The 13,260-nt window shown below is 45.4% G+C and overlaps 1 protein-coding gene across 1 annotated transcript in view; it reads left to right on the top strand.

Annotated features, from left to right (window-relative positions):
* Positions 1-253: 253 nt before the first annotated feature.
* Positions 254-13,260, top strand: part of FBXO16 (F-box protein 16) — a 34,031-nt gene continuing 21,024 nt past the window's right edge. Inside the window, exons 1-2 of the mRNA XM_010178998.1 lie at positions 254-396; positions 6,865-6,900. Of these exons, the coding sequence (XP_010177300.1) occupies positions 301-396; positions 6,865-6,900 (132 nt within the window). The 5' untranslated portion in view covers positions 254-300. The remainder of the gene's footprint in view (positions 397-6,864; positions 6,901-13,260) is intronic.

Raw genomic sequence — 13,260 nt, 5'->3', positions numbered from 1 at the left:
ATTCAGTAACATTTGTGATGGGGAAGACCTGCTTAATTATTATTTATTTATATGACATTAGTGCACAGAGGTCCCATCAGGAAATCTGGCCTTTACTGTCACGGTTACTGTGGGTACATAAAATAAAAGGCCTTACCCTAACTGATTTTTAAATAATTTTACTTGTATCATTGCTATGCTCTGAAACCGTTGGATTATTTCTTAAAATTATTTGCTTTTCACTAATATAATTTGTTCTATCTGATTGCTGTAGCCATTGGTGCTGACAAGACATCAGAGGACCCACCGGCTCCCATACCTATGGCATTTGCACCTCCTAGAAACATGGATGGCCCCAAGCTACAGATCAAGATGAGCACATGGACGCCACTGAACCATCAACTGATGAACGACAAGGTAAGGTCCCTGCAAATGGGTGATGTTCATAAAATCACTGAATTGTTGAGGTTGGAAGGGACTTCTAGAGATCAGCCAGTCCAACCCCTCAAGGCTGAGTCAACTGGAGCATTTGCTCAGGACCTTGTCCAGTTGGGTTTTGAATATTCTTAAATATGTCTTTGTCTAAAGACACATTTTCAGGTTCACTTCATAAATTCTCAAGTCCTAGAAAAATTTAACTGGTTTTTTTGCCCCTGTGTAGGTCATGAGTAATGAAATAAGAACATAAGATTTTGTTTACTATTAGTGTGTATATATATATATATATATATCAAACAGACATTCAGTCTTTATTATGTATATAAGACCTAATATAAAACTCCCTTTTACATAACTTAATGTTATGTAAAATCTGCAAATTCTAATGTACTTTATTTAAGCATACAAATATTTAGTACAAGTATTGTTATTCTGCCAAATCAGTTGTCTTCAAACAAAAAATAGGTATTTTTCACTTAGTCAAAGTTGCCAAATCGTTCTCTTTCTGTACCAGATGACTTCAGTGTAACCTCAGAGCAAACTGAGTGTCAGTGTCAGTTTTCAAGTGGCTGCTGTGCTCCATCTCAGCTCCTTGGAGAGACCTTGGTACCCATGCCCTGGCTTCTCTGCTAAGCCTGGCAGTGATGAACATCACTTGATATTTTGGAAATCGAAGTCACGCAGTGATGAGGCTAGCTTGATATTTTGGAAACTGAAGTGATGCACTCAATTTATAAATAACAAGATGCATTTCCTAATCTCCCACTCTCTCTACTATATCTGGGATCTGCTAACGTAACTGAGGGGGTTTTTGGCTTGGTCCTCCCTCAGAATTCAGTTTAAATTTCTGCTGATGATTCACAGAATTTAATCTGGAGCAGGCCATTACATCATGTGGTCTGGCTTCCTGGGTTTTTTGGGCCCTCTTGTTTCGCGCAGTTTTCCCAGTCTTGATCTCAGTAACTAGAATTTGGCTAAAATATATCCTTCACGAAGGTATCCAGACTTCCTTTAGGGTGATCAGGAAATGAAAACTTCATCACTTCCCTTATAATTTTCTCATGATTAATGCCCTCTACCATGAAAAAATGAAACCTTGTCTCCTGTCTGAATACCTCCAGCATTACCTTTCACAATTTAAATCTTCCCCTGCTAGCTTATTAAACTCTTTTGTAACCAGGTTGGGGTTTTTTTGTGGAAGGACTTTTACCCTGCTTCAAGCCAACACTTGAACTTTTTTTGATAAACTAAAGAGATTGAGCTCTTTGAAGTCCTTTCAACCTGGCATATTCTCCAGCCTTTGAATCATTTTAATTTCTGCTTCTTACACTCTTTGAAACACATTTTTACAGATGCACATCACAGTGCAATAAAGTGTGATCTAACTTGAAATAAGTATGTGAGTACAACCACCCTTTCCCACCTTCATACTCCTCTGCTCCTTAGGCAGTCTGATGTTGCATTGGGCTGCAGCAACACTTTTAGGAGCTTATTTTGGATTCTTGTATACTCCAACGCTTAATGATGTTCCAGGTAAGAAAGAACCTAGCATAATCTCCCAGACCTGTGCTCAGTGATAAAATTCATAATAAAAAGTGTTTGCCGGCTTCTGAACCAGGTTTTAAAGCACTGACCTGCCTGAAACTCCTTTTCATATGTCACTGTACTGCACTGTTGGCAGAAAAAAATAGCTGCAACGACAATATTGCTTACAGCTGAAATCAGGAGATAACCCAAGATATATATTGGATTATATATATAATTATATAAATATGTTACAATAATATATAGGGAGCTAGCGAGTGAGAAGGCACAATTTTCATACAGCCACATCTCTGTTCATTGCTGCACCCTTTGAGTTAAGAGAAAGTGTGAAGAGAGCAAAGAATTTATCATAGCATCACAGAATCATTTATGTTGGAAAAGACCTTTAAGATCATTGAGTCCAACCATTAACCTAACACTGCCAAGCCCACCACTGACCCATGTCCCTCAGCACCTCATCTCCCTGGCTTTTGAACCCCTCCAGGGATGGGGACTCCACCACTGCCCTGGGCAGCCCCTGCCAGTCCCTCAGAACCCTTCGGGGAAGAAGTTCCTCCCAAAATCCAACCTCACCCTCCCCTGCCACAACTTCAGGCCATTTCCTCTCATCCCATCGCTTGTTCCTGGGGAGCAGAGCCCGACCCCCCCTCTCTACCCCCTCCTTTCAGGAGCTGCAGAGGGGATAAGGTCTCCCCTCAGCTCCTCTTCTCCACTTGAACCCCTCAGCTCCCCTTCTCCACTTGAACCCCTCAGCTCCCTCAGCCGCTCCCCATCATTCGGCTGCTCCCGATCCCTCTCCAGCTCCCTTGCCCTTCTCTGGGCACGCTCCAGCCCCTCAATGTCCTTCCTGTAGTATCTTACAGTATGTGAAAATCAGCAAGAAGATGAAAGCATAGAGAGGAGAGATGTGTTAAGGAAGGTACTTGTTAGTAGAATAGGTAACGGAGGGCAGGAGTGGTGGAAATTCAGAGCTGATCCAAGGCAGAAGTGGTTAAGCTCCATCTAAACCATTGTGAGGAGCAGACCCAAGAACAATTCGTAGCATAAATTTGCTACCTGTCTGATTTTGGGTAATCCTGGGGGTACTCCATTAGTAGTTCCTGTAATTTCCTTGGATTTTCAAACATGCTCAAGAGTGTGCTTGTCTGCATTGCTGGTAGGATCCAGCTCTCTCCTACCTATTGTATATCCTGAGTCCCCCTACCTCCATCTGTGGTTTTCTGCCCTTACAGCAGCTGTTAGAGCAGAGAAGATTACGCAGGGCATTACTGATGAGACATGGACAGTCCATGATTGCTTTAAAAGCAGCATCACCACTGGGGACAGCCCAAAGTCAAGAAACCAGAATTAGGAAACCTCGAATTATGCAGCATTCGTGGTCAGAAAACCAGAGGTGGAGTCTCAGCTATGCCAAGGTTGTGCTACAAAAGCATGAAGTAAAGGCAGGAGATGGGGCAAGCTGCTCACCCACAGCAAAACCAGACTTCAGTGTCCATCCAGTTCTGGGCCCCTCAGTTCAAGAAGGACAGGAACTGCTGGAGAGAGTCCAGCGTAGGGCTACAAAGATGATCAAGGGAGTGGAGCATCTCCCTTCTGAGGAGCGGCTGAGGGAGCTGGGGCTCTTTAGTTTGCAGAAGAGGAGACTGAGGGGAGACCTCATTCATGGTTATAAATATTTAAAGGGTGAGTGTCACGAGGATGGAGTCAGGCTCTTCTCGGTGACAAACAATGATAGGACAAGAGGTAATGGGCACAAGCTGGAACACAGGAGGTTCCACTGAAATTGGAGAAGAAACTTCTTCTCAGTGAGGGTGACAGAGCCCTGGCCCAGGCTGCCCAGAGAGGTTGTGGAGTCTCCTTCTCTGCAGACATTCAAAACCCGCCTGGACGCCTTCCTGTGTAACCTCATCTGGGTGTTCCTGCTCCGGCAGGGGGATTGGACTGGATGAGCTTTGGAGGTCCCTTCCAATCCCTAACGTACTGTGATTCTGTGATTCTGTGATTCTGTGACTGCAGGGCTCTTCCTTTAAGGAAAGGCTGGAAGTCAGGAAAGGATTTGCCTTCCACTGGGCAGCGATTCAGTTATGGGGTAGGAGAGCCCTCAGTGGCATTTGCAGCAAGGGCTGGAGGGATTTTCTAGGCAGCCTTGAAGTCGAGCTTATTTAAAACCGCCTGAAGACATGGATATGAGGTGGCAGGTTTTGGGAGTAACCTAGGCCTGAGGCTGCATCCAAAGCCAGCCAGGTTAGGTGCACTGCAGGTATAACTCCAAGGCCTTGGAGGAGAGGACAGTAAACGTGGGCTTGATTAAGGCAGGGGATGATTATACCAATTTTGGGCCGTTCTGTTGCTAATTAATGCTTCCAAGTGCCTGGAGTAGGCAGAACTTTCTGACGGAGTTGGCTTAGATGTATCTCCAAGAATGCTGAAAGCAAATACGTGTCTTTCTTTGATCAAAGACCATTAACATTGCTTTCAGTTACATAAACAGCTCCTTGCTTCACTCAAATTATCCAACCCAAAACTCAGATCTTTGACTATTCATCACTTGCTTGTGGCAAATCCTTTTCCAAGTTCCGCTTGCTAAGGTTTCGTGTTGTTTTTTTCTTTAACTTTGTCCCGCATGCAAATAAAACAAATAATAACTGTCAACGTACAAATAAAAGAAATGTCATTTTCCACCCCTTGCAAGAGACGCTCCTGCTGAGAGAGACCGAGCTAACGCTGTCAGCTGCCGTACCAGCCATCAGCACTGATAATGTCTTTCTCTGCAGGAACCTTCTTTGCAGGCTGTCACAGCAATAACATAACATGCTTGGAGTTTTTAATGATCGAGCGTGTTTTCCTAGTTGTGGTTAATAGCTGTTTTTTATGTGCAGTTATAAGCTGGGCTTTTTCCTCTTTGATCTGTCTTCTGGAAAAATCATCGACAGCATTTTCTCACTTCCCAGGTCACAATCCCGAGTGGAGAAGGCAGTTTTGTGCTAGTGGGAAGCCACGTGCTGGTGCTTTCAGGTCTAGCTTCCTATGGATAAAGGTCAACATCGTAAATCTTCTGCTGTATTTTGATACTGATCATCCTTCTTGTTAGTTGTCACTGTCAAGTGGCCAGGGAACAAAGACTGGTCCTGCTGTCTCACTCCTAACGGTCTTGCTCCATTGAGATTGAAGCCATATGATAGCTACCCATGTTGTATCCATTCCAGGAGCTTTCAGGTACCCAATGTCTCCAACCCGGGAGAACTGAAATTTCTGAAATAGAGACATGAGAAGCCCAGCTTCTGGTCTCACCAAAGCATATGAGACACCACGCATCACTGTGTGCCCAAGAGTAGAGCGCTATGTTGTCACATCGTGTGTGCAGACGCTGCAATGAAGGGAGGTGGAGATGAGAGGCAGCACATTGCAGCTGGTCTGCAGAGCTGTCCCTCACAGCCATGCCCACATTAGCCCTTGAATTTTAGGGTGTCTTCTTCACTGAGATGAACCTTTCACAAGAAGCAGCCTGTAGAGTTGTAGAAGATCAGGAAGGAGTAGAGGAGACCTTCCTCAGACTACTGAAAGAAGCCTTATGCTCTCAGGCCTTGGTCCTCATGGGGAACTTTACCCTCCCTGATACCTGCAGGAAGGGCAACACAGCAGGACATGCAATCCAGGAGGTTTCAGAAGTGCACTGATAATTCCTGACACACGTCATCAAGGTATATGCTCTGCTGGACCTCATCCTTACAAAGAAGGAAGGACTGGTTGGGGATGTGAAGGTCAGGGACAACATTGGCTGCAGTGACCAGGAGACGATGGAGTTCAGGATACCAAGAGGAAGTAGAAAGACAAATTAAAAACCTTCATTAATACCTTGGATGATGGGGCAGAGAGCACCCTCAGCAAATTTGTACATGTTACAGATTTGAGAGGAGTAGGTGATAGATCAGATGTTTGTGCTCTCATTAATCACAGCACAGCCCAGGTTGGAAGGGACCTGAAAGGTCCAACATTTCATGGGAAAGGGAGCCTGGATGAGATTATCTAGCACTCTGTCCAATTGCATCTTGAAAAGCTCCAGCAATGGGGACTCTACTGTGTCCCTGAGGAGGTTATTGCAGCGATAAACCGGGACCTTGACAGACTGGAGAACTGGACTGACTGTTTGAAAGCAGCTTGGCAGAGAAAGACCTGGTCCTGGTGAACACCAGGTTGACCACGAGCCAACAAAGGCAGCCATCATCATCCTGGGCTACATTAGGAAGAGTGTTAGTGGTCCTTCTACTCTGCTCAGCACTGATAAAGACAGATCTGGGATGCTGTGTCCATTTCTGGGCTCTTCAGTACAAGAAAGACATGGACTTACTGGAACAAAGCCACAAAAATGATTAAGGATTTGGAGAATCTGATGTTTAGGGAAGGGCTGAAAGATCCGGGGTTGTTCAGCCTAGAGGAGAGAAGCTCACAGAGGACCTTATCAGTGTATATAGATATCTGATGGGAAGTGGGTCAGGAAGACAGAGCCAGACTCTTCTTGGTGGCATCCAGTGGCGATAAGAGGCAATGGCCATAAATTGAAGTATAGGAAATTCCATTTAACATAAGCTTCCATTTAACATTTAAATATAAGAAAAACCATTCTTGCTGTGAGGGTGGTCACTCGCTGTAACAAGTTGCCACAGAGGTGGTGGAATATCCATCCAAGGAAGATATTCAAAACCCATCTGGATGTGGGCCTGAGCAGCCTGCTTCAGTTGACCCTAGCAGGGAATTTGGACTAAAAGATCTCCACAGGTTCCTTCCAAACCCTTCCAGTCAGTGATCTGGGTTATATTTTGCAGGTCACATAGATTGTTTTTCTTAGGATATATTGAATGCCCTTTAAGTATTCAATTTTATTTGTATGTGTATGTTTTACAGGTATTCGAAGAAAGAAGAGTCCTGCTTGGAAAATGGGTAAACTTTTCCCTTTAAATATGTATTTAAATACAGGTAGGTTTTGGAAGTGATCAAGATATTACTATAAGGGGAATGTAAAGCATATTCTGTAGAAAAGGGATTCATCTTCCTGATGTAGATGTGAAAGTGAGCGAGCTGTAACTGCTTTGCTTTTGAGGAAGGTAAAGGTGTAAATTCCCTGTGTCCATATTCTGTAAGTTCTGAACTTGGGAAATTATATTCTGCCAGCAAAATGATCTGATATGGGATAAGAAGCCCTGGCAAAAGTCTGTGAAGTCTTCAAAGGAGTTACTGGCTGTTTAGGTATTATCATTGCCTGCTAAGAAGTCTTTAAAAGTAGGAATATATAGTGAGTTATCTACCAAGTGCACACATACGGCTCCTAATACTGCAATCCTTGAGCACCTCACAATCTCGTACTGTTGTTACCTTCACAGCTCCCACGTGAGACAGCAAAGTGCTACCACCCTGTTTGGAGTTGAAAAAATGAGGCACAGAAAGACACGAGATGGGATTTGTCTGCCCCAACCACAAATGTTTGCAAGTTTGACATTTGGGATGGGGTTTCTCTGGCTGGGTGTGTTTGTCTGAAATTTTAATATTTAAGCCTGGCTGGTTTGGTCACTGCAGGCTCCTTGTACAGTCAACAGAGAGACCGCAGTACTTCCAGAGGGTAATTCATCTCACTTAATGTAGGATGAAAGAGCAGCCCTCTAGAGATGCCTATGTCTTTCCATAGCCTATAAAGGGAGTCAGAGCTGGCTGCTTTGAAAGGAATTCACCTCTAATTGACCTTGACCTACCCAGGAAGCTGATGGTGCAGCACACAACAGCACAATGTTTGCCCTAGTCCTAAGCTCACCCCTTAAATATCGCATTGTGCTTTCTCTTTTATAAGGCCAAATCCATTTTCAGGCCATTAGGAGAGAGCAACCATCATCTGCTTGGTCTCCCATGCAAAGAGGAACGCAGACTCGGGGACTTTATTGCAATAAATGAGTGCATTCAGCTGAATGTATCGATGTGGCTTGGTAGGAACTGTATGGTTGAGCTCTGGGCACATCTTGAACCAGTTACATGGTCACATATGATACGCAAGCGAAATAGAAATATAGAAATGATGCTCCTTATTGCCACTCTTTGATAAAGATCGTATGCATAGTAACTTTATTTGAACTATCATGCTTTTTCTTTATGCCTAATAGGTCACTCATCGTTCTTTTTGCATATGAACTGGTCTTTACTGACAAATATTTTGATTTTAAACTCATAAGGATTATTCATCTTTATAGGAAATATGCTTTCCATAAATTGCTGTTGACATGCATGTGTTTTGATAATGAGAAATTTCATCGAGACTAAGAAAACAAAATATTTAAATTATTTTTGTTCAAGAAACGCTTTTTAGCTTGATACTCAGTAACAGTCAGACCTAAAACCTGTCTCTTAAAAACTGCTGGATGTTTGAAAATGCCCACGGGACAAACCATGGCAAAAGGGCAAAAATGTTTTCATTAGAACCTTCACAAAAAGAGCCAAAATCTGGAAATAATGTTCCTCCAAACACACAGAAGTATGCTGAATCATCTTCTGAAAGGTTACATTTCTGACCCTTCATGTGACTCTAGATCAGCTGCTCTCATCACGCCCCTTCAGAGCTAATTCTCCTGCTTCTGCCATCCATCACACCCATGAAAAGGGTGCAGAAAAGCACAAAAGCTGCTTTTAACCCCCTTCAAAGCTCGTGACGTTATAATATCTGGTATGCAAAGCCTGGAGCTCTTTGACAGAAGCTGTGTCAAGAAATCACAGTGCTTTGGGCAGAAGTTTTTACGTTGATTCACATGACCTTCTCAAAGTGAAGGGCGGGTTTGTGTGGCTGGGAACCCATACTCAGCGTAGTTGTAAATGATTTATTATGAAACTGGAAGGCTGGAGTCTGTCCTACGTCCAGAAATGCTAAGTGTTTTCAGTAATATCTGGATCATAAGATCACTTGGTTGGAAAGGGCCTTTAAGATCATCGAGTCCAACCATAACCTGTCCACCACTAAACCATGTCTCTATGCACCTGAATTATAGGAAAGTTCATTCTCATCTGCAGGTGATATCAGGCTTGGAGGGATTTCAGGAACTTCACAGAATCACAGAATCACAGAATATCAAGAGTTGGAAGAGACCTGGAAAGCTCCCCCAGTGCAACCCCCCCACAGCAGGATCACCAGAGCAGTCACACAGGAACACGGCCAGGGCTTTGGGTGTCTCCACACAAGGAGACTCCACAACCTCTCTGGGCAGCCTGGGCCATGCTCCATAACCCTCACACTCACAAACTTTGGCCTCAGCTTCAGCTTGAACCTCCTGTGCTCCAGCTTGGGACCATTGCCCCTTGTCCTGCCATTGGACATCCCAGAGCAGAGCCTGGCTCCTTCCTCCTGACACTGCCCTTTCCAAATGGATCCCCAGGAATGAGGGCACCCCTCAGTCTCCTCTGCTCCAAGCTCAAGAGCCCCAGCTCCCTCAGCCGCTCCTCATAAGGGAGATAAACTTCAGAGATTAGAAATCAGAATGTGTTCTCCAGTTTGATAAGGATGAATGACCATCTAGTCCAATGCCCCTGCTAGAGCAGGATCACCTAGAGAAGATCAATTGAATGTCTGTCTCCAGAGAAGATTTTTCTGTTTTATTCCAGTTGTTCCTCTGTATTGCACCCAGGGTTGATGCCTTGATGTGCTGCTTCTCAGCCTCCCTTTCTGCTACATTCTGCAAGCCAAAAAATCCTCCTATGGACTTAACATAAAAGCACTTTGCTCTGCCTTAATGCTCAGTGCTATCAAGTTGACACCCAGGTTCATAGGTTGACAGTGTCAACTTCATCATAAGATGAAGACACTTAAGCTTCAGTGTCTGCAGGGGATCTGAGCATCTCAGCTTCTGTTATAGCCAACTGAGATGTAGACAAGTCACAGGAGCCCAGATTCACCTCACCCTGTGGGCTACATCATCTGATGGTAACTTATACAGCACATCTGAGTGTTCCCAGGTACAGAAACTTGCTCATCCACACTATGAAATCATGCCACCCCTGCATGATTTTGGCCTGGGCCAGTAGCACTCTTCCAGGCATTGTTCAGACTCAATTTGTGCATTAGCCTGGGCCAGGAACCATGCCAAACACATGGTTTGGATCCAGCAACCTTGTTTTGAAGGGTCAGAGGATGATAGTGTGGACTATCTACCTCTTGCTCTCATTATCTACCTCTTGCTCTCTCGTATCACAGCAGATACGGTTCAGGACTTGCAGACAACTGTCACCCTTAGAGTGGCAGCTCCAGGCTTTACAGGTTACCCCCCAACACAGGGCACTGGGGTTTGGGTGGCTGACCCCATCCCTAGTCACCACAGACCCTCACCTACAGACACCTCTTTGCCCAGGAGCTGACCCCATGGTAGGTACCAAGGTGCAGGAGCAAAGGCTCCTGCTCAGGGGTGCTTCTTGTCAGCAGGCTGCCAGCTTGCCTTCCTCAGCAGTCTTTCCAGGAGTCTCCTCTTCCAAAATTTCAGGTTTAGCTGTTTAACTCCACAGGTGAAAGCAAAACCAAACAGATCCTAGGGGTTAGTTGGTAATTGCTGACACGGAGCTGCTTGGCAGCAGAGATGTTGAGGATTTGGTTTGGTGAATTAGTGGATTTGGTGGATTCTTATGGATATCAGGTGCCTGTCTGCTTCATCCCTTCTCTTCTCACCCAGGTCCTGGCTCTCCAACAGATCTCTTCATCAGGCCCCAGAGAAGATGGCTGGGGAGGGAGGGGAAAATTGCTTCTCCCCAGGTGAACCATCTCCGTGTACCCCTAAGCCATCCTGCAAAAGAGCCTCTTGTACGGAGAATTCAGTCCTACAGCACAGGGATGCCTGTGTGTGATTGTAACCCTGTGCACTCCTGTTGATGTGCTGGTTTGGAGGCAAGGATTTGTGTTCAGTTTGGGGCCCCTCACTCCCAGGAGGACATTGAGGGGCTGGAGCGTGGCCAGAGAAGGGCAACGGAGCTGGGGAGGGATCTGGAGCAACCGAATGATGGGGAGCAGTGAGGGAGCTGGGGGGTTCAAGTGGAGAAGAGGAGCTGAGGGGAGACCTTATCCCCTCTGCAGCTCCTGAAAGAAGGGGGTAGAGAGGGGGGGTCGGGCTCTGCTCCCCAGGAACAAGTGATGGGATAAGAGGAAATGGCCTGAAGTTGTGGCAGGGGAGGGTGAAGTTGGATCTGAGGGGAAATTTCTTCATGGAAAGGGTTCTGAGGGCCTGGCAGGGGCTGCCCAGGGCAGTGGTGGAGTCCCCATCCCTGGAGGAGTTTAAAAGCTGGGGAGATGAGGTGCTGAGGGCCATGGTTTAGTAGTGGACAGGTTATGGTTGGACTCAAAGATCTTAAAGATCTTTTCCAACCAAATAATACTGTGATTATGTCCCATTTCAGTGTCAGTAAATCTGTCTCCTATAGCAGAGAGAGACCTCTGTAGTTTAAGCAGCAGAACCTCTGTACTTTGGTGCTAAGTCCTGTGCTCTCCCCTTGGTGTGAGGCTGCGTTATTTGTGTGTACACTCACGGATTAATTGTAAACCGATCTCAGGAGCAGAGACGGGGCACTGGCATTGCCGGTGTAGCCTTATGTCACACAGTCCCCAGGGAGACTTTGTTCACCGAGGCTTTGGGAAAGGCCCAGGAAAGGGGAGGGGATTTAAAAAAAGGGGAAAAAATGTTTCTAGCTATGGATAGAGAAGGTGCAGCACCTTGAAAAGGGGAATCCGGTCCAACTGGTTGGGTTGCTGTAATCAGATGCATGGGGAGGAACTGTGGAGAAAGGCAGCCAAATGTAGGATGGGGACATGCTTGTTAATACTGGAAAAGAGACAAATTACGCCTGCTTAACCACTTGGCTGCTGCTGAAGGCAGTGGAGAAGCAGCTGTGTGTTCCCATGCTCCTGCCTGTGTGATTTAAATGGATTTTCTCTGGCCGTGTAAGCGCAGGCTGAGGATGCTGGGAGGATTTGCTTCATTGCAGAAAAGGAAGAGTTAAATAGGAGCAAATATTGTGTCTCCTTGAAAGAGAAGCTCAATTTGCTTTCATTAGTTTGCTTAATCTCTTGGTGTGGATGAGAATAAGCCAGTTACCTCCTTGTGTCAGAAATTTATAAGAGAGAAATCTATCATGGGTGATTGAGGCTTGTTTTAATGAGCAGAGGATGTAGCTGCGGTCATGAATGGGGAGGCTGTGCAGCAGCAGCTTTCCCCCTTCGTGTGACAGAGAAAAGCCTTTTATATGGAGCTGAGGGTGAGCAGGGGCCAGGCAGAACCTCCTCTGTCCTGCTCTGCTCCCCCTTTGTCCGGTTTTATTCTTGGAGGACATGTTTTTAAGCTCCAAACCCAAAGATCCTGCTTCAGTTTTGCCTTAGTGCTCTGCTAAGCATCATTAGAGGTGAAAGCTATAGGCAAAACTGGGATGGGAGGGAAAGGGTGCATTCCTTAATTCACGCTGTCTGCAAAGACACCGGCATTTGGAAGCTTTCCTCTCTTTGGCTTTTTGTCCCTGGGATCCCAGGAATCCCAATTCCACCCTTTTTCTTCCCACTGATCTTCTCGAAGGTCTTTGCAGAGGTGTTTGCAAGAAGGAGGAGGGCTGTTTACTTCTTAGAGTTCATTTTCCAGCACTGGAATGAAATACAGCCAAGTAAAAATCAAGAAAGAAACAAAGGATTCTTTAAAATAAGCTGGATAGAAATTGCTTCTCGGTTACCTTTCATCTGCACAGTGTATTTTAAACGCTCATCCTGCCAGTCCTCCACTTGACCATAGATTTTTTGGGAGGGAAGCAGAGAAAAAAAAAAAGGATCTGAATTTCTAGTCTGGTTTTATTCTGAAAGGGAAAGGGACATTGGACATTAAACCATTTACCCACAGTAATGAAAAAAAAAATAATTGGAAGAACTGCATGGTTTTTCTTATCATTTTTCATTTTTTGGAGGTCACATTTCAATAAGGACTTCAAAAGCCCCTGCGGTGCAATGCAGAAGTTGCCGTGCTGTGGTTGGAGCTGTCAGCCGTGCAGAGCTGGCTGCGGGAAGCAGCCCTGTGCAAGCCGGGCACGCGTTTTGGGCATGGCCAACGCCTGAGAAAGAACAAACAGGGGAACAGCAGCGTTCCCCGAGCAAGGGAATTCCCCAGACAGCTCCCTTTTCCTTTTGAAAAGACGATGAGTTTGGGTCCAGGCTGCTTTTGCTGTGCTAGGAAGCAGGGTGAAGCAGGAATTCTCCAAAATCGATATTTCACCTCTGGAAAGCCACCTTTAACCGTGCCCGCAGTTCCCACT

Source organism: Mesitornis unicolor, unplaced genomic scaffold (genome assembly GCF_000695765.1).
Source record: "Mesitornis unicolor isolate BGI_N332 unplaced genomic scaffold, ASM69576v1 scaffold6142, whole genome shotgun sequence".
Classification (NCBI taxonomy): Eukaryota; Metazoa; Chordata; class Aves; order Mesitornithiformes; family Mesitornithidae; genus Mesitornis; species Mesitornis unicolor.
The sequence above is the reverse complement of the archived record's forward strand: the minus strand, read 5'-3'. Positions and strand labels throughout refer to the sequence as shown.